The sequence below is a fragment of the Lissotriton vulgaris genome, chromosome 2_2 (genome assembly GCF_964263255.1).
Source record: "Lissotriton vulgaris chromosome 2_2, aLisVul1.2, whole genome shotgun sequence".
NCBI lineage: Eukaryota > Metazoa > Chordata > Amphibia > Caudata > Salamandridae > Lissotriton > Lissotriton vulgaris.
In genome coordinates, this window is record NC_141688.1 from 295,057,381 (window position 1) to 295,084,372 (window position 26,992).

Consider the following 26,992-nt stretch of genomic DNA (forward strand, 5'->3'; position numbering starts at 1 on the left):
GACCCAAAATCCTAGAACTGATTAGCTATAGTGTCTCATTCGTTCTCCTACATAATTACAAAGCTAAAAATTATTTGCCAATCCAGAACACAACACTCCTGACTCTCTCAGGAATCGCGGTAGCAAGATGTACTCTTTCGCTCACTCACTCTTACTTGTCCACAATAAGATTGGACAGAGTCACGGTTATAGTTCAAAATGTTTATTTTTAATTATTGTGCTGTATAATGCAGTATACGAGTCACTACCAGCGGCAAAACGCATAAACCTAACACAGTTAGCATTGGAGCAAGTCCCTGGACTATGAAAGGAGAAATCATTGTATACAGACAATGGATAAAGGACTATAAGGCCTAACCACCCTCCCCTTGGGAAGAAGAAGTTTTATTATATAAAGGAAGATCTCTATGCTTTATCAGCAGACCCCATACCTTAGGTCCTAGAAGGTAGTTTTTACATCAGAGGAACAGCATGTTATATGTTATATGTTATAGTGGATTTGTAACGCGCACTAATACTCTTGAGTGTCCTGGCGCGGAGAGCATAGCTCTTCTCCCTGGAAAGGTCCCTTTCCAAGTGTGTAACAAACGAACATGCAATCCCATAATATCGTAGCACGGGTTTCCAGCAGCCTGAAGCTGTGTAGCATGTTTTGTCTAAATGCAGACAATTCTCATGTGAAAGGCACAAACAGAGTCTTGCCAAATAAAGTCAAGTAGTATCACGCGCAAAAGAAGCATCATGGACGCAGAGCTCATGCTAACTTATCAATGTCGAAAATGTCCCCAATGGCCATACTATAAGTAGTCCCTAATTAAAACTGTAATCATTTCCACCTACGCTTATGACAGACACATTCATCATCTCCACCACAAGATTTGTCAGAGTTGCAGTTAATCTGTAGTGTTACCCGAACCATCTCTGCTTACCACTAACACAGTCTGCATCATCTACAATACCATCGCTGCTACAGATGTCCCTTACATTACATTAAACTCCCTCTCTTCTTGCGGTCATTCTCTCAGGAAGACCCTTTCAGGAAGGCATTAAAAACCTGGAATTTCTCCTTGCCTGACGCCACCTGTAGGACCTTAGTGTAATGTGTGTGTAGAACTTAGGACACCCTTTTTCCTCCCAACTCCTCCATCTGAGTTGTGTGAGCGCCAAGATACTCCTTGGAGTGAAAGTTGCACGGTAGAAATGTCCCTTACATTACATGTCACTCATCTAATCTGTCATTATCACCACACACGCTTATCACAAACATAATCATCATCTCCGTCACAAGATCTGTCACAGACACAATCAGCATCATCTAAAGTACCATCCCTGCCTTAGAAGTCCCTCATCTAATCTGTAATCATTACCACCCACGCTTACGGCAAAAACAATCATCATCTCCACCATAAGACCTGTGACAGATGCAGTCAATCTACAGTGTAACCAGCATCATCTCTGCTTACCACACCTACATAGAGCATCATCTACAGTAATATCCCTAATCTGTAATCATCACCACCCACGCTTGGTACAGACACGAGCATTCATCTCCGCCACAAGATCTGATAAAACTGTAATCAATATACAGTGTGAGAAGGACCATTTGTGATCACCACTGACACAATCAGCAACATCGACAGTACCATCCCTGATTCAGATGTCCCCCATCTAATCCGCAATAATCACCACCCACGCTTATCACAAACACAAATATCATCTCCAGCAAAAGACCTGTCACAGATGCAGTCAATCTACATTAGAACCCACACCATCTCTGCTTACCACACCAACAACCCGCATCATCTGCCGTACTATCTCTGCCGCAGATGTCACTCATCTAATCTGTAATCATTACCACTGACGCTTGGTACAGATAAGAGCATCATCTCCGCCACAAGTTCTGTCACAACTGTCATCAATCTACAGCGTGAGAAGGACCATCTGTGCTTACCACTGACACAATCAGCTACAACGACAGTACCATCCGTGCTTCAGATGTTCCTCATCTGATCTGCAAAAATAACAACCCACGCTTATCACAAACACAAACATCATCTCCATCAAAAGACCTGTCACAGATGCAGTCAATCTACATTATAACCCACACCATCTCTGCATACCACTGACACAAACCACATCTACAGTACCATTCCTGCAGCGGATGTCACTCATCTAATCTGTAATCATCACCACCCACACTTATAACAGACACAACCATAATCTACACGACAGGATCTGTCACAGAGGGAGTCAATCTAATGTGTTACCAGCATAATCTCTGTTTACCACTGCAACAACCTGCATCATCTACAGTACTATCCCTGCGCAGATGTCACTCATCCAGTCTGTAATCATCCCCACCCACACTTATTACAGACACGAGCATCATCTCCGTCACAAGATGTGTCACAACTATTATCAATCTACAGCGTAAGAAGGACCATATGTGCTTACCACTGACACAATCAGCAGCATTCACATTAACATCCCTGCCTCCAAGATTGTTGCTAAGGCTCTAAACACCAATATTAAGGTAAGCACCTTTACTGTTATTTTTGGCATTTTGGACACTAATGAACCTAATATTGTTTTAAGTAAAAAACAGAAATATCTTTTATTTACTTCAATGTTATTAGCTAGACGTGAGATGTGTATACATTGGATTCTTCCATCTCCTCCTAAGGTGGAAGACTGGCTCTGGTAAGTTGACAAGTTTAGGAAATTGGATAAATCTAGAGGGGAAAGCAAAGGTATGAAGTATTGGGAGCTTTGGGATAAGATCTAGGTGGCAGGGTAGGAAGGGACGTCCAATGATTCCAACTAACGCGATCAAACAAATTCAAGGGAATCATCATGGTGTGGTGGTAATACTCAAAGAATATGTAGGTTTTTTAAGACATGGTCTTACCTGGCTAGCCAAGGGCGGTCTCTTTTCCAATAAACAGGAGGTGACCTTGCTTGCCATAGCCATGAAGATCGCATAAATGAGGAAAAATCCCTGCCTCAGATATCCCTCATCTAATGTGTAATAATCACCACCCGTGCTTATCCCAGACACACATTATCTCCGTGACAAACCCTGTCACCTATGCAGTCAATCTACAGTGTAACCAGCACCATCTCTGCTTACCACTGACTAAATCACATCATCTACATTACCATCCCTGTCGCAGATGTCACACATCTAATCTGTAATCATCACCATCCACACTTATCACAGATACAAGCATCTTATCCACTACTGGATCTGTCAGAGATGCAGTCAATCTACAGTGTAACCAGCACAATCTCTGATTACCATCCCTGTCCAGATGTCACACATCTAATCTGTAATTATCACCACTCACGATTATTACAGACACAAGCATCAACTCCACCAAAAAACCTGTCACAGATGCAGTCAATCTACAGCATAACCAACACCATCTCCGTTTCCCACTGACACAAACTGCATCATCTATAATGCCATTCCTGCCATAGATGATATTTATCTAATCTGCAATCAACACCACCCATGCTCATCACACAGAAGCATCATCTCTACCAAAACACCTGTCATTGATACAGTCAATCTACAGCATAACCAGCACCATCTCTCCTTCCCACTGATACAATGAATATCATCCACAGTACCATCCCTGCAGCAGATTTTACTTATCAAATCGGTATAAAGCACCACCCATGCTAATCACAGACACAAGCATCATCTCCGTTACAAGATCTGTCACAACTGTGTTTACCACTGACACAATCAGCATCATCTACAATACCATCACTGCCGTAGATGCCACTCATCTAATCTATAATCATCACCACTCATGTTTATCATAGACACAAGCAGCATCTCCTCCAAAAGACCTGTCTCAGATGAAGGTAATCTAAAATGTAACGAGCACCATCTCTGCTTACCACTTACACACTCCGTATCATCTACAGTGCCATCACTGCCACTGATGTCACACATCTAATCTGTAAGCATCACAACTCACGCTTATCACAGAGACAAGCATCATCTCCAAAACAAGACCTGTTACAGATGCAGTCAATCTGCAGTGTAACCCACACCATCTCTGCTTACTACTGCAGCAACCCACATAATCTACAGTACTATCCCTGCTCCAGATGTCAGTCATCTAATCTGTAATCATCACCACCCACGCTTATCACAGACACAAGTATCATCTCCACCACAAGACTTGTCACAAATGCAGTCAATCTACAGTGTAACCAGCACCATTCCTGGCACAGGTGTCAGTCATCTAATCTGTACTCAAAACCACCCATGCTTATCAGCCACAAGCATCATCTCCATCACAAGACCTCTCACATATGCCGAAAAGCTCAATGTAGCCAGCACCATATCTGCTTACCACTGACACAGTACGCATCAAGTATAGTAGCATCCCTGCAGCAGATTTCCTGCATCTAATCTGTAACAGTCGCAACCCATGACAATCATAGACCCAAGCAACATTTCCACCACATGACCTGTCACAGATGCAGTCAATATAAAGTTAACCAGCTCAATCTCTCCTCACCACCGACACAATCTGCATCATCTACAGTACCATTCATGCCGCAGATGTCCCTCATCTAATCGTTAATCATCACCACCCACATTTATCACACACACAAGCACATCACAACTATCACAACATCTGTCATAGTTGCCAACAATCTACAGCATAGGTAGGACCATCTGTGCTTACCACTGACAGAATCAGCATCATCTACCGTATCATGACTGCCATAAAATTCCCTCATCTAATTTGTAATCATCACCACCCACGCTTATGATAGACACAATCATCACCTCCACCACAAAACCTGTCACAGATACAATCAATCTACAGTGTAACCAGCACAATTTCAGCTTTGCATTGACACAATCCGCATCATCTACAGTGCCATCCTGCCACAGATCTCACTCATCTAATCTTTAATCATCACCACCCATGCTCATTACACACACAAGCATCAACTCCGTCACTAGATCTGTCACAACTGTCATCAATCTACAGTCAAAGAAGGACCATCTGTGTTTCCCTCTGACACAATCAGCTTCATCTACAATACTGTCAGTGCCGCACATGTCACTCATCTAATCTGTAATCATCACCACGCATGCTTATCACAGACAAAAGAAGCATCGCCACCACAAGACCTGTCACCGTTGCATTCAATCTACAGAGTACCAGCACCATCTCTGTTTATCACTGACACAATCCGCTTCCTTACATGATCTTATCCCATGTTGCATAAAGATAGGCCTCAGATATCTGTGTCTCTTTTGTGATAATTTTACGCAGCAACATACGATATAGGCAACTGATTCAGAGTCGTAATTACACAGCCTACATTGCTCCTGCCTCAAGGCCCAGTTATTCCAATGTGCCCGTACTCCCTGATTGGTGTAGTTGTTGGCGTGATAGAATGTTCTCGAAAGCATACTTTCCATTTCCTGATCTCAAGTGTGGTTGGCAGAGAAAGGCTTCATGGGATGCTGCAAGCTCCTCCACACCTCTGATGCATCTTGCCTTGTTTAAGTCCAGATTCCTCCAGGCCTTCTTGGCATATTCCTTTAATTTGCTTTTTAGTTCTGCTTTGCTTATTGGGAGGCTGGCAAAAGGGCCTGGTCCAAGTTTTGCGGTGAGCCAGCTAGTACCTGGTACTTCGCCCAGGTGCTTTTTTTGTCCAGAAAGCATCCCGCAGGGACTAAAGGTCAGCCCGACTCACCTGAAGATGGTAATTGATTATTAATTTGTTGCATGCTACATTCATGCTTACTAGGTTGAATTCCAGATGTATTAAAGGCGTGTTCCCGGGCATACCAAATATCTTCTTGTATGACATTGTGTGGTTCCGCTCTAATGTCTTGAACAACCTTCCTGGATAGGCAAGGCGACCATGGTCTATTGTTGGTACCAGTTTAGTCCCGATGTCTCTTCGAGTTGCCTCAGCCGAATGGCTGTTTAGTTCATGGTGGAGTGTAGGTGGAGAGAACGTGTTTGCAGTGTGTGTTTCCCTGTGTCCATCAGCCAAACTCCAAGATAGTTATACTTGGAATAAGTGTCAACCGTTAGCGGGCCGAGGTGCCATTTGAGTTGGTGTTTTAGAGGGACTTGGCCAAAAATCAGGACTTTTTGTTTCACCAGCATTTGCGTGGAGGGCGTTGTGATTGTTGTATGTGTGTAAAATATCCAGGGCCCTCCTCATTCCAATGCGGGTCTGCTCCATCAAGACCAAGTCGTCCGCGTACTATATTATTGGTAATATTTTCCATCCTAGAGATGGTGGAAAGGCTTTGCCTTACAATAATTCTTCCCCAAGGTCTGCTGTACATAATGTGAATAAAGTCGTGGCGAGTACGCACCCCTGCTTTAAGCCTCCATCGGTGAGGATCCGGCTGGTGGCGTGTGATTGTGTTAGCTTGATCCTCACCCGCGTGTCCATGTATAAAGCTGCTATTGCTGGCAGCAGTTGTTTCGGGATGCCCCAATCTGCCAGTTTTCTCCATAGGGTGTTGCAGGCGATGCCGTCAAAGGCAGCACTATAGTCAACAAAGCAGGCACATACTGGGGGAGTGTTTATTTTACTCGCCTTTGAGTCCAGATAGGTGAGGGCGATGCTGTTGTCTAGGGTCGATGCATTGCGTCTAAACCCTGTCTGATAGGTGGAATGATTTTGTTATCCGTTATCCATTGTTCTAGTTCTGTTAGGATGATTCGGGCAAAGATGTTGCCATCCACGTCAAGAAGGTCCATTAAGCTGTAGTTTTCCGGCTGAGTTGGGTCTTCTTTTTTATGAATTGGGTCGAGGATCACACCCTTCCATGCTTCCGGTATGGCTGATGTGGCCAGGCATTCGTTAAATAGATTGAGAATCACAGGAGCCCAGAAAGTTCAGTCATCTTAAAAGATGATCTCTGGTATGCCATTCAGTCCTGGAGCCCCATCGCTCCAGCTATTTATTAGTATCTTTAGTACCTCTGCCCTTGTTACTGTTATAGTGTATCCTCCAAATCTTCTTAGATATTCTTCAGCTGGTCTTTGTGGAAAGTCTTCAGCTTGTTCGAGTCCACATATAGGTTCCCCACGTGCTGCTGCCACGTGATTGCTGGTACAATGTTATCCTTCCTATATGACTTGGTTGCTAAGCTGTTTATGTATTTCCAGAATTCTTTGGATTTGCTGGGCATTAGCAAGGAGTATATGTGTTTCCACTGTTCCTGAGTTTCCTGTTGTTTTTGGCACCACACAATCTTTTTGTATTGGTTTCTGGCCTCTTTTAGCTTGCTTTCTTTGGCTATGGTTCTTTCCTTTCTATGTTGTTGAGCAGCGTATTGGTATGTTTTTTTCTCTCTAGAATCTTTCGTGTTCCAGGAATTCAGGGCCACCGTCCTTCTTACGGCACAGTTTGACGTTCTTCTTGGCTTTGTGGAGTTAGTGACTCCTAGAGCTTGTCTAAGACTGAGGACCACTGCCCATTCTTTGTTGTTTCGTGGTTCCATTGTGCAGTTGTAAAAGAGTGTTTTCAGCCTTTATAGTTGATCATTATAACTGGCCCCCATTTAATTATTTTTGTAAGTGGGCCTGCGTTTGTTACGGACTTACCGTTTTTGTGGACCTTTGCACTTATGTTGATATCTCTGGAATAGGATTGTGGTTGCTTTCGTTCCTCCGGTGTATTTGCTAGACTGTGCACCTCTTTAGTAGCTCCCTGCTTAGAAAGATGTAATCCAAAGTCGATATGTCTCTGTAAGTGTAGGTCGTAGTGCCACCTGTAGACTCCTCCAGCGACGCTGACCTGAGATCGCGTTCACAGATGCATGCTCTTAGGATCATTCTTTGTTGGCCTCCTTGAGATATTTCACGTTGCTCTAAATGTTCAGGTATTGGAGTCGCCAGCCATTATATGTACCGCTCTCCTGGATGTTCGTGTATGAATGACTTTATGTGTTCGGTTATGTTCTTCACTATGGCCAATTTTGTGTCTCTCTGTGGATTTAGGTTTATCAAGGATATTAACTTGGGCATGTTGTCTAGTGCTAGGCCGTTTATGTTGACTGTCTGAAAGCTACAGGTGTTGTTTGGCCAATTTTAGATTTTCACTTGTAGATCTAATTTCACATAGATTGCAAGACCTCACATTGGTCTTCCGAACAAGTTTTTTGTCTGTACTGGCCTATAGCTGACTTGAAAACCTGGAATAGGAATGGGGCGGTCAACCACATTTCTTGCGTGCATATGATATCTCCTGTGTTTAGAAATTCCAGTATTTTTCCATCACTCATGAGGGAGTATAGGCCCACAACGTTCCAGTTAGTTATCCGAAATGCACTTTTGTGGGGCTTTGTTGTTTTTAGTTCTCTTCAATTTCTCCCCTCGGATTTCGACCGCCTCTAGGCGTAAGGGCGGTGGGGAGCCAGGCCCAGTCAAGTTTTTCTGTGTGTGTGTGAATGAGTTGCTCCTCTGTCTTAACGTTTTTGCTCCTGCAATTGCACAGTTGGATTTTGATTGTGCTCCCCCCAAGAGAGGAACAAGTGTTTTTGTGGGTTCCCCTTAAAATTGTATTTGGTCTTTCGTGGGGTATTCTTGTGTGCTGTAGTAAGACATCAGAGCTTCTGAGTTGGTGCTTCTATAGTGTCCTCTTGCTTTACCAGTTTGCTCAGTACTTCTGTTTGTGGTTCTTTTTGAGCGATTCTATAGGCTTTGACTGTTCTTTTATTGACCATGTGTGCTTTGCGCAGTTTCTTTTTTGTCTCCACAGCAGTTGTGTCTCTTCTCCTCAGGTTGTGCCTTATTCGTTTGAGTGCCTCTGGCTTGTGCTGGAGTCTGCTTGCATTCAAGTACTTCATTGATTGGTTGCAAAGGCGTTGCAATCATATCCGAGTATGGAAGCCCCTTGCTTGCATAGCAGGCCTGTTCACTGCTTGTGTTTTTGGTCTGATGCTGCACGCCCATTATCTAGTGATTTATTCTCCTTCTTACTCTTTATTGCTGATTGTGTGATAGTCCTCTCGTTCTGCTGTTTGCTTTCATAGATAAGTTTACATTGATTGATCAGTGTTGGTAATAAATCGGGAAGTGAGGTTAATTCTTCAATTATAGCATCATTTGTATCATCTATGGATCCTGCGGTGCTCTTGCTCTTGTTTAGAAGGCAGTCTATTTTTGTGTTTAGTGCTTCAATCTTCTTATCAGTTGAGAGCACGCGCTGAGCTAGCATGTGTGTCAAATCTACTTGTATTTCTTGTTTGTGCGATTGCCAAGTGAGTGCCTTGATAGCCGCAAGTAGGGAGGTGTTTATGGTATTTATAATCAGTTCTGGGGCTTCCTCAATTGTCTAGTTGGGTAAATAATGATTCTAGTATGTTTGACCTGGCTTCATTTTTGTGTTTCTTCATTTGTCTTTGCTGGGCATGTGACCTGGGATAGAGTCAAGTGATTGGTCTGGTGATTGGTGCCTAGGCTCTGGCCAGTTGTTGCTTAGTGGAGTCGAGCAGGGCTGTTTTGGCCTTCTCCCTGCCACGTTCTGTTGTGTGTCAGGCAGATAGTTTGATGGGTAGGAGATTATTGCCTCCACTGTGAGTAGATGCCTGTTTTGCGTCCTTGCCAAATTTTGCCTCTACGTTTGCATGTGCTCACTGGTATGTTTCGGGCCTTGCACCTCCGTGTCCCCCTTTTCGTCCTTTGTGTTATCTTCCTCATTGTACCTTGTAGAAGAAATGTCGATGTCCTCTGTCACTACTTCCGGCTCTATGCCTGACATGTGATGGAGCTTAATACAATCAACACATTTCGTTTTTTTGCTTCCTCTCCTGTCCTCTCCTTTATTATTGTTGGGGAGCTCCCCTTTCTCTCCACCTTGTCCATGGTAGTTTTTCAGGTGCTGATTTTCCCTGCTAAATTGTCTGTTAATTCAGCCATCTCAGCCATCTCCGCCATTTCTGCTGTAGTTTGCATCTTTAGATTACGTCTGCCTTTACCAACTTCATACTTTGAATTAGGCCTGGGTGGTAAATTCCGGTCCGTTCGCGGAATTTGGGTAATTTTGTGTTCCGCGGAGAATGCGAAATTGCCCAAAATTCTGCATTCCGCGACTTCGCAAAATTTTTTGCTTGTTCGCGTTCTCAAATGCGTGTTCGCAAGATATTTCCCCCCAAGCATGCAAACAGTGATTGGAAACAGTAAAAAAGCAATGCGAACAAGCATTTCCGCGTGTTCGTGGAATTTTTTTGCCTGTTCGCAGGAATTTTTTACCCTTTTCGTGGAGATTAGCGTAACGCGATTACGCGAATTCCACCCACCATTACTTTGAATTGTTCAAGACTTCCAGGGCTTTAAGTCTGACCCATCTACCTGTGGGAGTTGAGGGACTGTGGCTTTGTCCACACCAACCCTTTTCCTGGTAAAGTACCTGTGTATTATATTTTTTGGTTTCAATGGTCCCGGGCTTTTATCAGTTGTCTTCGGTTTTTCCAACGTGCACTCCCGCCTTGCTTTCTTGTTCTCGCTTCACGTAGTTGTGCATTTTTGGCTGAGTGTGATGTGTGGCTTTTTGTTGTTTTCCTCAGTGCATCTCTCCTCACCACCCACAGTTATGACACACATAAGCATCATCACGACCACAAGATCTGTCACAGATGCAGTCAATCTTCAGTGTAACCACCTCCATTTCTGTTTAGCACTGCAGCAACCTGCAACATCTACATTACTAGCCCTGCTGCAGATGTCATTCTTCTAATCTGTAATCATCACCACTCAGGATTATTACAGACAGGAACATCATCTCCGTCACAAGATCTGTCACAATTGTCCTCAATCTGCAGCATGAAAAAGGCCACATGTGCTAACCATTGACACAATCATTTTCATCTACAGTACCATCCCTGCTACAGATGTCCCTCATCTTATCTGTAATCATCACCACCCACACTTATGACAGACACCAACATCATCTCTGTCACAAAACATGTCACTCTGCAATCAATCTACAGTGTAATTAGCACCATCTGTACTAACCAGTGACACAATCTGCATAATCCACAGTACCAACCCTGTCCCAGACGTCACTCATCATCACTGCCCGGTTTTATTAGAGACACAGACATCTTCTTCACCACAAGATCTGTCACAGATGCAGTCACTCTACAGTGTAACCAACAACATCTTTGCTTACCACTGACACAATCCACGTCACCCACAGTACCAACCCTGTGGCAGATGTTACTCTTCTAATCTATAATCATCACCACCAACACTTATCAGTTACCAGCATCATCTTCGTCACAAGAACTGTCTCTGATACAGTCAATCTACAGTGTGACCAGCATCCTCTGTACTAACCACTGACACAATCTGCGTAATCTACATTACCCTCTCTACCCCAGATGTCACTTTTCTAATATGTAATCACCACTCACGCTTATAAGAGGCACAAGCATCATCTTCAACACAAGGTCTGTCACAGATGCAGTCAATCTGCAGTGTAACCAGCACCTGTGACAGTTCTTATGGTGGAGATGATGTTTGTGCTTCTGATAAGCGTGGGTAGTGATGATTACAGATTAGATGAATGCCATCTGGGACAGAGATGGTACTGTAGATGACACAGATTGTGTCACTGGTAAGTACAGATGGTACTAGTTACACTGTAGATTGACTGTCGAGTGGCCCACCATCACAAGGTGGTCCCCCCCAGCGAACCTGACCAGGGATCTGGTGATCCCTGACCTATCTCAAGCCTCACGATGTACAAGCGTATCTGGCGGAACCCCCGGACTGCGACTGGAGCTGGTAAGGAAACCCGACGCTTAAAGACATCCCCACACCGATGCTCCACAACCTTGGGTGGCCCAACTGACGGTGTCCAGGTAACCCCCTGCCTCCCAACTTACCTCGTCAACTGATGGTCGCCTGCAGGCAGCCTCCCTGCCCGAACCTGCAGTTTTTGTTCCGAACGGAGTTCACCAATTGAAACCAACAGGGCACCAATACCAAATCAGCACCCTGCCCCCGGCCACCCATGTGCTGCTGTGGATGTACCTTGTGTGCTAACTCAGATCCCCTTTAACCTTGAGCTTGACCCTTGCTCCCTCATCCCCGTGGCTTGCCCAAGAGCAGCCACCAACCAACGGCCTTCTAACCCTATAGGCTAATATTGGGCCCCAGCATTCTGCACATGGCTGCCCTAGTGCTACTGAGGTTGCTCTTTGAGGGCATCCTTGACCCTGGGGGGAGCCCTTGTTCTAACCCTGGAAATGCAACCCTAAAGCCGGTTGCTTACCCTCAAACCAATAACCTAATTGTTCTCAATAGGATTGCGTTGACTGTTTTCCCCTGTAAAAGTTCTAGGTGATGAGTTGTGTTTGTATGGAAACATAATCAACTGTGTTTTAATGCAAAACGGTTTTACTTACCTTTGTCTAGGAAATGTCAGAGTGTGATATCTACAAAAACAACAATTGATGGACAGAATGCAGAACAATGTCATACATTCACCCCAGTACAGAGATCAGGGCTTAAATCCATCGTTTTTTTGCACTCCACACCACCCCAGTTCAGACATGACCATATGCAAATCAGCCTTGACCCTGTGCCTCATGGCAAAAATCCAGCCCGAACTGCCAAGCAATGTCTTTCCTGGACTGGAATCAAGCATCCTAGGACCGGTTACTGGCTATCAGCCGTCTTCGGCCAAGATAGCTTGACTCCAGTGGTGTGGAGAGTATGGGACTCACGTCTGAGCATACCCATCCCACTCAGGGTGACAAATGTAAAAAAAACAATTGATGGACAGAATGCAGAACAATGTCATACATTCACCCCAGTACAGAGATCTGGGCCTAAATCCATCGTATTTTTGCACTCCACACCACCCCAGTTCAGACATGGCCATATGCAAATCAGTTTGACCCTGTGCCTCATGGGAACAGTCCAGCCCGAACTGCCAAGCCGTGCCTTCCCTGGACCGGAAACAAGCTTCCGAGGACCGGTTTCTGGCATTTCAGCCGTCTTCAGCCCGGCTTGCCTGAATACAGTGGTGTGGAGAGCATGGGACTCACGTCTGAGCATTCCCATCCCACTCAGGGTGACAAATGCAAAAACCACAGTTGATGGACAGAATGCAGAACAATGTCTACATTCACCCCAGTACAGAGATCTGGGCCTAAATCCATCGTTTTTTTTCACTCCACACCACCCCAGTTCAGACATGGCCATATGCAAATCAGCCTTGACTCTGTGCTTTTGGTTTTTCTTTGTTCGCCATAAGTTGGCAGGGTATGCGCAGACGTGAGTCCCTTGCTCACTTTGTCACTGGATTCAAGCAAGCCGGGCTGAAGACGGCTGAAATGCCAGAAACCGGTCCTCGGAAGCTTGTTTCCGGTCCAGGGAAGGCATGGCTTGGCAGTTCGGGCTGGACTGTTCCCATGAGGCACAGGGTCAAACTGATTTGCATATGGCTATGTCTGAACTTGGGGTGGCAGAGTGGGCTAAAGAACGGTGATGGATTAAAGCCAGATCAGTTGACTGGTGGTGAGTGCTTGTATTGTCAACGCTCCGTCCATCATTTCCTTTGGTTTTTCCAGTGTGATAATTAGGCATACCACTTTGAGTAGATTAAGTAATCTAAAAAGTACTCTCAAGAGTAATCTGAAAAGTAATCATAAAGTAATTTCTATTGTCTGTAAATATTTTACAGGCCTGCGACAAAGTCAATTTCATCCAGCTCGCTTATTTTGAACAACCTGTTTTGAAAAGTACAATTCTACCTACCTGTACCAAGTTCTGCTTGGTTCTAAAAATAAAATAAAACTATAGAAATATTTTTTATACCAACAATTGGTCTGAATTCAGTCTTTGTCTCTGACATCATTTCTTGCCTGAGTGTGTACAATAAATGCTTAACACTACCCTCTGATAAAGCCTTACTGCTCGCCTGCACTACCACAACTAGAGAATAAGGTATCTACTTTTACCTCTGTAAGTCTTTGGGGATCCACTGGACTCTGTGCAAACTATACCTTACTTTGCTATAGTATACACAGAGCCCGCTTCTTACAAAAGACACCTTCGGGCAATCACACACTTTAAAATAATTATTTTAGTTTTATTTAATATGCCCTAGAAAAACTGCAGTACCAAAGACTCTCCCAGCAAACAGGCCTGTGCTGGGCGTTATACTGGGGCGGTGACGTCAGGCAGGGGAGGGTCAGGGTGGTGGGTTGTAAAATGCGGGATATGGACCATTAGAGGTAAGTACCGATAAACATAAATAAAATGAATTTCGTTGCCTACGCTGCATCACATTTGGCGATGCAGCATGGGCAAAGAAATTTGTTTTATTTATTTTTATCGGTACTTACCTCTAATGGTCCATATCCCGCATTTTTACAACCCACCACCCTGACCCTCCCCTGCCTGACAGCACCGCCCCAGTATAACGCCCGACATGGGCTGTGCCTGCTAGCAAATCATGAATGACTCCCTCTAGGAATAGCTGCCCCAGCATCTCAGGACAGACACTAAAAAGGAATGGCGGTTGATGTATCTTAAGAGAAACACTTTAGACGAATTGCTGCTGCAACATCTCAGGACATATATCCTATAGGAAGATCTCTCCACGCTATGGAAGACACACTGTATAGGCAGATGTTCCCCCAACCCACAAAAGATACTGTAGAGATATGGCAGTTCAAATACCATAAAAGAGACACCCATGAGCAGTGCATAACTATCATCTCAGGACAGATACTGTAGAAGAAGGGTAACATGAGCAATCAAAGATAGACACATTAGAAGACAATAGCGCTAGGAGACACCCTTGCTGAAGATATCTCAGCACCAGAGGGGAGACACACTAGAGGGAGGGATCCAATGGGAGTTGGGCAGCACACATGGGAATGTGCAGCTACATGCAAGAGATATTTGAGGTTTGATGGGTACAGTTTAACACAGAGTGAATCAAGAGAGCAATATAAACCCCACCCACAGCAACACTTACATTAACAAATCAATGACACTCTCAACCACCAAATGAATATGTTCCTATGGAGGACCTGCTCCATAATGAGACAGTGTAGACTCACCTGTGCTGTAAGTGGCTTTGAAACTGTTTAATGCACTTGGACTACTGTAGACAAACTCCACCAGCATGGTGTTCCCCGAGGCCAAGAGTGAAAGCCCTTTGCCCTGCCCGCAGGTGTTTTCCAGTAGGACACGTGAGGTCTTGCTGTTTCCATCGTAAACCCGCAGGTAGTTGGACTTACAGCCTACAGAGGATGTGATGTTAAAGTCACTGAGCCACAGGAAAACCTGCAAGGGGATATAGTCATTATTTATCTCATAAAGCTTATCTGGCATCTAACTTTCAAACAAGTTCACTAATAAATGTGTAATATTCATTTTCATATACAAAACAGTGATAGATAGAATGCTTGAATTAATCTCAGCCTCTGGTAATTACTCGTAAATCATTGTTATTTCGCAAGCCATGCCCTTTTAGTTTGGACCCAGCTATATGCAAATCAGTCTTGACCTTACTCTGACAAGAACAGTCCAATTTGAACTACCAAGCCAGGTCCTCCCTGAACCAGAACACAAGCTGCACAGGACCTGTTTTCCCTTGTTATGAGCTCATCAGCCATATATAGCTTTGTTCCACTGACAAAGTGTTCACAGGACTCATGTCAGGGCATGCCAGTCCCACTTGAAGCAACATAGTCCAGCCCGAAATGCTAAGGCAGGTCCTAGCTGTACCAGAACGCAAACAATCCAGGACTAGTTTTACCCTTGTTATGGTCAAGAGTGATTTGTATTTGGTGGGGTCCAAAGTGCGGTGGGGTGATGTAGTGAACAAAATAGCAATGGCTTTTACGCAGATCTGTGACTGGGGGTGAATACTTGACATTGCTCAGTATTCCATCCATCCACTTTATATGTTGCTATGAGTCGTCCTTAGTGAGAAGGGTATGCCCAAACGTGGATTCTGTGCTTGAAATGCCACTGATTCAAGCTAGCGTTCCTAATGAGGGGTGATAACCCAAAACAGACACTAGAATGATTGTTTTCCACTCCGGGGAGGACCTGTTCTGGCAGTTCGGGCTGGCTGTTCTCATGGGGACCAGGGTCGAGACTGATTTGCATATGGCTGGGTCAAACCTAGGGTGGAGTGGGGTGGGGTGGCGAGCAAAAGAATAATGGATTTAACCCAGATCTGTGACTGGGATGGACGTTTGACAATGTTCAGCATTCCGTACCTCAACTTTTTGTGTTGCTTATATTCCTTTTCATCATTTTACGTGAGGAAACTTGACAATTTAGTCAGCCACGGCCGGTGGTGGGAGTACCTGCCGGGCGGTGACGTGGGGAGGGGGAGGGGCTGGGTGGGGGGTAGTAATCTATGGATCATGGAGTTTAACAGGTAAGTAAACATATAAATAAATTAAACAAATTTCGTTGCGTGCACTGCATCACCAAACCCGACGCAGTACACGCAACAAAATTCGTTTAATTTATTAATATGTTTACTTACCTGTTAAACTACGTAATCCATACATTACTACCCCCACCCTGCCCCTCCCCCTCCCCACGTCACAGCCGGGCAGGTACTCCCACCACCGGCCATGGCTGAATTTAGTTAGGGCAGCTCTGCACTTTTCCCCAGTGCAGGGCCCAAGACATTACATAGTCTATATCTGATTGCAGTCTATCTACCTGCAGATTATTCTTTCTGCCATAGATAGTATTGCATATAGAGTGTGCTTTGGGTCAGCTCCTTGCCCATGACTGGATGGCGCTGTTTTCTGTCTCAGTTAGCGAATGGATGTCTTTCCTCTGTATTCCTGTGCTTATGCCACGTCTGTACTATTTCTTCTTTTCCCTCACTCTTCACCATCTTTCCATCTCTGCTGTCCCACTAACCAATCATATTGCTTTTCCAACATCGATCACAGTCAAGTTCTCAGTCCCACCCACTACTTTCCTTCTTGCCTCTGCTTTCATGTTGCCTTTCTACCCCTTTTTCTTTCTTTGCCCTCCACTGTCCCAATGCTGCTGCCCACAGCACACCAGTATTAGCTTTACGATGCCAGCTACAAAAAACCGAACATTTTATGTTTACATACATTCAAGATGGCCATCATATTTATTATATCAAATGCAACTTGACAGCCATCCTTAAGTTCAAAAAATTACATTTTGTATACTTTCAAGATAGCCGCCAGATTAAATGACACAAATGACCGCCATCTTGAAAGTATGGAAAGTAAGGTTTTCACGCATTCAGATTACTACCACACCTGCCACACCTGATCCATGCTGACCAATTTGGATTTATCCCCCGTTGGAATGCGTTACATAATTTGCACCGACTGACCCATGTGTAGTATGCCCCGGAGCTGGCTTGCGATTCATTTGTGCTTGTCTTTCCTGATACTGAACAGGCTTTCGACTCCGTGAGAAGGGAATACGTTTAGGAGGTTCTCGAAAGTATGGTATTGGGTCGCAATTATATCAAGTAGATCCAGCTGCTGTATTGCTTCCCCACGGCCAGGATTGGGATGGGACGGGTTGTTTCTGAGATCAGAACCTTACAAAGGGGCTCCCGCCAGGTATGTCCCCTCTCACCGTTTATCTTTGCTATTGCGATGGAGTCCCTGGCCTGAAGGCTCCACCAGGTCCAGCAGGGTTGGGGTATCTAGGTTGACTAAACTGAGCATATAGTGTCTCTTATTGCTGATGATGCTATGATGTTCAAGCAACAACCTCAAACGTTGGGCCTGAAATTGATCAACATTTTAGAAGAATTCCAGGAATATTTGGGACTAAGGGTTAATAGTGCCAAATCGATGCTCTTCCAACTGGGTCTCTAGCAGACAGTCCCGATGGATTGTCTTCCTCTGGTTGGACTGCCCTGGAAAGTCAGCCAAGTTAAGTATTTAGCATGCACATAGCGCATGGCGAACAGAGCTTGTTTGACCTGAATATTTTAGTTGGTGTTCTGCAGGCTCCAACCCCCGATCGTGTTCTGGAACACTCTGAAACTCCCCCTGGTAGGAAAATTTGCTCTGACCAAGATGGTGGTTTTACCGAGGTGTTAATATATCTTTCTTGGAGTCATGTTAGAGATCCCCAGAGAAATGTTTTGGAAATTGGACTCCCTGATCGTGGAGCTCCTTTGCGCTGGGTGTGTGTATGTATTGGCATTTATATAGCGCACTACTTACCCGTAGGGTCCCAAGGCGCTTCGACCGCTGCGAAACCCTTCCTGGCTTCCCTGAGAGATGGTCCCTTAATGGGTATCTCCAGGGTGAGACCAGGCATCCCCGGCGGTCTGGTGGGGCCGTTAGTGAAGATGAGGCAAGCTAATGCCCAGAGTTGCCGAGTGTGATCGCTGATCAGAGTGGGCACCGAGGCGAGAGAATTATCGAGTCCGCTGACCCTGGTCCAGAAACCTGCCGCGCCGGGAATCGAACCCTGGTCCCGGGCCGTCCTCTGCTCTCGGGTCTGCCGCCTCTAACCAGTGAGCCACACTACTGGTGGCCCTCAACACACTCCATGGGGAATGGCATGGTGGGTGGAGGTTCCAGATCTAGAACTTTACTACCTGGTGGCCAGATACAAAGAGTGCATTGGTTAGATCGTGAGCCAAATTGGGAGAGATCCCTGTTGGAGCCCATGCATGAGGGCCATCAACTTCGGGCACTCCAAGTGCGGGGCTGGGATATCCCGGACTCTTTCCCTCATTTGATTTGGCTCATGGGTATGCTTCGGGATAAACCTGTTAAACGAATAGTCCGGTCCAGGCCGTATGCTCTCGATCTAGATGTTTGGATTGTGCACCCTTCTTGCCAAATAGCAGTTGACCAATGGTAGGCAGGTGGCTGCAGAATGTTGTCTGACCTTTATTCGGAAGGCGTTTCATCACTATGCAGGAGGCAGCAGAACCCTTTGGTATAGAAGAAAATTTTTTTTTGCAATATGCGCTGCTGTCAATGGCGGGAGGCCACTGTCTTATCACACATATATACAGGGTACTCTGTGCTGACCATAGGATACAGCAACTTTGTGTGGAGGAAGCATTGTAGGCGGGCAGTGATGCCACAATAACCCTTAAGGACTGGTCAAAGATGCATGTGAGGGTTTTAGTCTGTGCCAGATTAAAGCAAATCCAGTATTATAGAGAATATCTGTCCCCTAAGAGACTACACTCTATCTAGCACTGTTGTCTCTGGCATGCTACTGTGGCAGCAGATTTTTCCCAGATGATATGGCACAATACAGCTCTTAAACAGCATTCAGGCAAAATATGGAGTCAATAATATGGACTGACACAATTATCGAGTTGTAAATATCGTGACACAGGAATATCGACAGCAAGAATTTTGAGGACAAGAATATCGATTTTAAGGTAAATAATAACGATTTTTAAAATATAGAAGTCATTAATATCTTTTACAAAAATATGTTTGTTTAAAATATCGATTCGATTAGTATTATGTATTTTAGTATATATTTAAATGTATGTGATGTATTATTTTGTATCAGTATTGTTTATGTTTTTTAATATGTGTTACTTTTTTTGTAGTTAATTTTATTTTAATACAATTTTGCATTTTTTAGTTACGTAGTGGGTTGTTGGTTTATAGGGGAATAGGTTGGGAAGTAATTTCATTATAATAAATTAATGATTATTTTACAAATATTCATATTTATTTAATGGATATTTTATAGTGTTAATTGTGCTTTTAATTTTTTATTTTATGAGTGGTTTGCAGAGTTTACAAGGGTAAAAGGTGGGCTGTAAATTATTTTAAATTACTTATTAACTATGTCCTAATTAATATTAATTAATTGAACATTAAATATGGAAATTGTGTAATTTATTTTAGATGTGGGTTGTGAGATTTATAAGGGTAAAGGATGCAAAATAATTTATTTTTTATGTAAAAATAATTAATTAATAATTAATATTAATTAATAAAATAATCATTAATTATGTTAATAGTTTCATTACTTTTTTATATGTATGTTTTGGGTATATTGGGGTTAAAGTCGGGAAAGTAATTTTTTTCAATTAATAAATAAATAGTAATAAATTCATAATAATTAATTGATAATTAATTATGTATGACCCTTGCCCGGCTAGAGTATTTGCGGGTTTAGCGGAAACAGTGGGAAATGAGGTAACCCAGATCATCAACCTCTCGCTTCTTACGGCTACTGTCCCCGCCTGCTGGAAGCAAGCAAAATTGCTCCCATTGTTAAAAAAAAATGGATTAGATCCGGCCACTCCGTCCAATTTCCGGCCAATATCTCTGCTCCCAGCTCTTGCAAAAATCTGCGAAAAGATTGTTCTCAATCAGCTGGATAAATTTGTTGAATCGACAGAGGCCCTACATCCAGCTCAGTCTGGTTTCCGGGCCGCCTATAGTACCGAGACGGCCTTAGTCGAAATATCGGAGGCTATTCGGGAGTGTCTTGACGAAGGTGGCAGAGCGGCTCTGATCTTACTAGACCTCTCTGCTGCCTTCGATACGGTGCCTCACTCCCTTTTACTCGCCAGACTAGCCGACATTGGTGTTATTGGCCCCGCATTTGACTGGCTGACTTCATTTTTAAATAACCGTACACAACAAATTTGGCTGCCCCCATTTGCCTCTACCCCTAAATTACTTTCTACTGGTGTTCCACAGGGGTCCACTTTAAGCCCTTTACTTTTTAACATTTACCTTACCCCTTTGATTTACCTTGCTGAACAGTTGGGGGCAAAAATTATGGCGTACGCCGACGACACACAACTTTTGTTTACCTGGTCTAAAGATAATTTAGATACGTCGGCGGCCCAACTTTGTTGGTCCTCTGTTTTTCAATGGTTAGCACATGCCCAGCTAAAATGTAATGAAAGTAAATCCGAGATCCTGCTGTATGGCTCTTTTCCTGAGGACTTTAGTGAGCGTCTTTGGCCTGCTGACCTACCCCCACCAAAAGCCACATCTGGCCCGGTGAAAAACTTAGGGGTTTGGTTCGGTAAGAACCTTAAGTTTGAGGACCACTTAAAGAAACTCACTGGGGTCTGTTTTTCTACCCTAAAAACTTTACGTAGGTTCTTCCCTTTCCTACCGAAAGAAGCTAAAGAGACTGTCATTCGTGCCTTAGTACTCTCTAGGCTGGACTACGCGAATGGACTGTTCTGTGGATTGCCGGCATACCTGATTCACCGTCTTCAGGTCATTCAGAACGCCGCTGCCAGACTCCTGTTTAATGTCCCTGGGCGTTCCAGTGCTCGTCCTCTGCTATGTGCTCTCCACTGGCTTCCAGTTGCCCACAGGATTTTGTTTAAAATTTTAGTGCTTGCTTACCGAGCTATCCATCAAACTGGCCCTGTCTACCTGAGGAAAAGGTTTTGTTTGTATGTCCCTAATCGCCCCCTGCGATCGGCCAACCTGTGCCAAATGTCCGTTCCCAAATTCAAATATTGCAGACTTGGCGGCCAATCAATCTCAGTGAGAGCAGCAAAATCCTGGAATGCTCTTCCCCTCCACTTAAAAACTGCATCGACTCTTAGTGCTTTTAAGAAAGGACTAAAAACTCACCTTTTCAATATTATAGTCTAATTTTTTCTATTTCTGTTTCCAGATATTTGTCCTCTCCCATACTGCTCAGCCTTCAACGCGCCAGGATACTATTTTTTTAGTAATAGAGCGCGCTATAAAAGCCTTTAATAATAATAATAATAAATAATAATAATAATGTTAATTGTTTAATTGTCTTTTTTGTGTGTAGGTTTTCGGTTTATTGGTGTAAAGGATGGGGAGTAAATTAATTTTACTTACTTTATGATTAGTTGTTCAATACAATTAGTTATCTAATTGAAAATGTATTTTATCAAAGTTTAATTTTAGGTGCGAGTTCTGGGGATTATAGGGGTAAAGGGTGGGGAGTTAATTTTAATGAATTGTAATTTTGTTCAAATTAATATTATTTGTTTAATTGCTAATTAATTATGTTAATTGTGAAAATATATTTTCATTTTTTTAAATTGTAGATGTGGGTTGTGAGTTGTGTGGTGTCATAGGGTAGGAAGTAAATAATCAAAATGTATGTAATAATTAATGGTTTTGTTAATAAATAATTACTAAATAAAAATATTTATTTGCATGACATTATTTTTTATTTTACTTAATATTATAGTTTTAGGTATTCGTGATATCTATGTAACATTATAATATGTTTATTTTTTTTTAAATGTTAATATTAAATATATTTATTTTACGTTTCAACATATTTATACTTTTTTTATTTACTTTGTTTTTAAAATATTTTAATGTGTTGATATTTTGTTTATTTTTAATTTTGAACTAACTGAAGTGGGAACAGTAAATTTCACCTCTCCGCAATTTAACACTTTCCCTACTGTTGTACTGACTGGAGTGGTAATATTAAATGTTATCCTCAGCTATCCAACACTCTCCCTACTGTTGCACTCACTGGAGTGGGAATAGGAATTTTTACCCCTCTGCTATCCAACACTTTCCCTACTGTTGCACTCATTGGAGTGGGATTATTCATTTTTACACATCCGCAATCCAACACTTTCCCTACTGTTTTACTGACTGGAGCGGGAATAGTAAATTGAATACCTCTGCTATCCAAGACTTTCCCAACTGTTGTACTGACTGGAGTAGGTATAGTAAAATATATCCCTCGCTATCCAGCACTTTCCCTACTGTTGCAGTCACTGGAGTGGGAATAGTAATATTTACCCGTCCGTAATCCAACAGTTTCCCTACTGTTTTACGGACTGGAGTGGGAATAGTAAATTTTATCCCTCAGCTATCCAGCACTTTCCCTACTGTTAAATCTCTGGCATGGGAATAAGAATTTTTACACTTCCACAATCCAACACTTTCCGTACTGTTGTACTGTCTGTAGTGTGAATAGTAAATTTGATCTCACTGCTATTCAACACTTTTCCTACTGTTCCACTCACTTGAGTAGGGAATAGTAATTTTTACCCCTCCGCAATCCAACACTCTCACTACTGATGTACGGACTGTAGTGGGTATAGTAAAATGTATCCCTCCGCAATCTAATACATTCCTTACTGTTGCACTGACTGGAGTGGGAATAGTACATGTTATCCATCTGAAATCCAACACTTTCCCTACTGTTGCACTGACTGGAGTGGGAAATGTTTTTTTTTTAGTTAATTATACATTTTATTGTTGTGTTTAGTGTAGAGGGAATAGTAAATTGTAGTATTTTGTAATGTTATGTTTTATGTGATTTTATATTAACTGTAGTAAATCTTACTTTTGTATGATGTAAAATATTTTGTTACTCTTGTGTTGTGTTACATGGGAGTAATAAGTTTTATATTTATTCAGTATAAAATGTTTTCTTTTTAATGTGGTAGGAAATGTATATATATTTATTTTAATTTGAAATCCTTTATTTTATGTTGTAATGTATATAAATATGTATTTGATTTATTATAATAATATGTATAATTTACAATATTTTTTGTTTGTTACTTACATTTAATTAACTTGTAAGATTTGTGTTGTTTAATTTTTATTTTAAATTAAATTGATTCCCTTTTTATTATTTTATGTGTTTGGTTTATTTAAATATGTTTACATATTTTTTGATAATAATAATAATACTGAAGTTTATAAAGCGCAAACGCTACATCCATAACAGAGGTGTCCCAGCGCTCAAGTAGCAAGCAACGCATGCACAGTAGTTTCTGAAGCTGGGGAGACAGACCTAATTATTGCTAAAAAGCCATGTCTTCAGTGCTTTCCTGAAGCAGGGCTCTGTATTTGCGCGACGGAGGAACCCAGGCAAGGCATTCCACATTTTAGCTGTTCTAGCGGAGAATGCCCTACCACCCAGCTGAGCTTTCGCAAAGCGGGGGACACAGAGCAGGTTCTGAGTGTTTGATCGCAGAGACCGGTCTTGCTTATAACAGCAGAGTCTTTGTTTAAAATAACTGGGGCATTTTCCATTCAGTGCACGGTAGGCCAGGGCCAAGACCTTGAAGTCTATTCTTTTAGCTACTGGTAGCCAATATAGATCCTGTAAGTGTGGCGAGACATAATGTCGAAAGGGAATACCTCTAATCAGTCTGGCCGCCACGTTCTGCACCAGCTGCAGCCGTCGAATCGCATATTTGGGCAGACCGAAATATAAGCCGTTTGCGTAGTCCAGCCTAGATGTTACAGTGGCATGGACTATTTGCGGCAATCTTCTGGAAGTAAGTGTAAAAATTTCTGAAGGTATTATGCTATTTAGGATTTTTTAAATTATATTATTTACTAGCTTACCGGTCGCGCGCTGCTGTGATCTCAGAAGAAAGGAAATTTAAGGAAACTTGTTATGACAACATTTAATTTACATTGTGTCATTTTTATTGAAATGTATTCATTTTAATATGGAAAACATTTTAAAGTGTTGTTTTAATTCTGTTTATTTATTTGAGTGCTTGTGGATTCACGGTATTTTTTGTTTTTCCGTCTGGTGCGTAGGCGAATAAATCAGAAGGTTTTCCGACGCGTGAGCTGGCCACATACAGTGCTCCATGTGAGGAGCACGGATTCTCCAAATCTAGTCCACACACTTGCAGCGATTCTCCTTGTGCATTGTTGATGGTCATTGCAAAAGCGAGTCGCACAGGAAACTGTAAACGTTCAGTATTGGAAAGATTATGAGGGCCCTGGGAGGCCGGGGGCTGATGTTTAACAATTTTTTTATTTTATTTTTTTGCCAGAAACCTTCTCGGGAGTGTACTCAACAGCTCTTAACAAATTTTTAAAAAATGTTTTTTTTAAATTTATTTTTTTGTCAGAAACCTTTGCTGGAGTGTACTTAACAACTTCCCAAAGTTTCATGGCCATCAGATGAATGGTGCAGTAATGCATAAAGGACAAACAGACATACTTTCGTTTTATATATATATATATATATATTAAAAAATGTGTTTATTTTTATTTTTATATATAAATAATTACATATATATTGATATGTAGCAACAATCCTTCAAACAAACCATTCCAGGAAAATGAAGGAGGCGGACCACGAGAAACCAGGCAGGAAGATAATTTCTTTTTTTCTTTTTTTCTTATATGTATATCTATATGTGTATTTACATTTTCAAAAGGAAGTTTATTTGTTGTATTTGTAAAAATATACATTTAATATATTTTTTTATCAATTAAAGTTAGTATTTAATTTATTTTAATTTTAATATTTTAAATTATATATATTTTATAATCGATATTTAATACAACTATATTATTGTAAACAATATTTTTTTCCAATATTTTTGTACTTTCCTTTATAAGAACAGGGAGTCGGTATTTTTGTATTCTACATTTTTCCCTCAATATTTATTTCTTCTATATTTTTGTGGTCGATATTCTGTCACTGAACCCTTAATCGCCAACTAGGATGCTATCATTATAACCCTAAAAAAATGCTATGTAGAAGGTATCCACATCTGGGGCATCCACATCTGGGGCTCATAGTGGCAAAATGGAGAATAGCAATCCACTGGAATAACCCCCAGCCCCCAAAAATAGTGGCTTGGAAACTAGACCTACTTGAATGGGCCGGTGCTGAGAGGCCCACAGTAAAAAACCCACAAAAACGAGAAGGCTGCTGAGGCCTTGTTGGCTTGGGGCGCTGTGACGCAAATGCTGTAATGCAGGCAAGCTTGCTGATCTCCATCACCGCCACTGTAAGCCATCCTTAATTCTCAATGCGTGCTTTTGACTATAATGCAAAGCTGAATGTACTTTTAGTGCTAATATGTAATGAATTACCGTGTATGCCAATTGTCCAATTTAGCACCGCGCCTTCAACTAATCTTTGCTATCACTCCTGCAAGATATTAATATGCGCTCCTATTGTATCACGTGCTGTAGTACTTCTTGTAGGAGAGCTACTGATGCAACCTAAATAAAAATCGAAACTAGGAAAATAATTCTAAAATAAAATAGAAATTACTGTCCATGCCATAGCAAGCACAGGTGCCAGAGGATATGAATCTGTTACCTATAAAGTGAAATACAGGTTTGTCAGCAGCTACGGCCTATGAAGATATGCTGGAGGTACATAAATATGCGATGCTGTAGGAAAGGCAAGAGATGATACATGGCTGCTCGGGAGTGGGGAAAGAGGTGCTTTCATGTAAATGAGTTGGAGCTGCCGTATCTTTGAGAGGTGCTGGAAGAGAGGAATAACGAAGCTGGAGGCAGTCCTGGGATTTAGGGTAACAAATAAGTGCAAGCATCCCCAATCCCAAGTAAACCTAGTATAGTGGGGTGAGGGCTGTACCCACTCTAGGATGGTTGGGCATGAGGCAATAGATAGAACTACAGGATCCCAGGCCATGCCTTTTACCGGTTCTAAGTTCCAAGCTCTAGCTGCCTTGGACGAGATTAGAATGTGTTGTTTTCCCTCTCTGTAGGCCTAACAGTTCACTGCTAGTATTTGGTTGGTTAGGGGGCCTACTGAAGAAGGGTGGAGGGCTGAAGTACCCGGAGCTAAGTTATCAACATTTCTTGAAAGCCTGGTCTGCAACCCCCTGTCCTATGCCATCCCTGGGCATTTCAGAGAGTAATGGAGTCTGGCTTTTTTTCAGGCTCCTTATCTTACTAGCCCCTGTCTATTTTTGTCTCATTTTTAGCCAGTAAAACGTGTCCGTACTTCATGGGCTAATTACTAAATGACAATAACTCTATTTTCTGCGTTAAGCATACTTCATTAGCTGGAACAGTGAATGTCACCTGATTTCCTGGAAGCCGGATCAGCCATAGACAGGTGCTCACCCCCTGGGGCAGGGATGTGCTTGGGGTGAAGCTGATGGTTCCACTTGGGCTCATGAGCACCGTACTGCAGACACCTGGAGAAAAAAGGGTTTAATTGGCAGAGAGCAACCAAGTCACATTTTCTATCTGAATTTGCACGTGGTTGTGCATGGT

General features: G+C 42.6%; 1 protein-coding gene across 1 annotated transcript in view; it reads right to left on the minus strand.

Annotated features, from left to right (window-relative positions):
* LOC147729328 (astacin-like metalloendopeptidase) overlaps nucleotides 1-26,992 on the minus strand; it is a 335,057-nt gene that overhangs the window by 101,716 nt on the left and 206,349 nt on the right. The window contains exons 7-8 of the mRNA XM_086959823.1: nucleotides 26,798-26,913; nucleotides 15,092-15,317 (exon numbers count right to left, since the gene is read on the minus strand). Of these exons, the coding sequence (XP_086815949.1) occupies nucleotides 15,092-15,317; nucleotides 26,798-26,913 (342 nt within the window). The remainder of the gene's footprint in view (nucleotides 1-15,091; nucleotides 15,318-26,797; nucleotides 26,914-26,992) is intronic.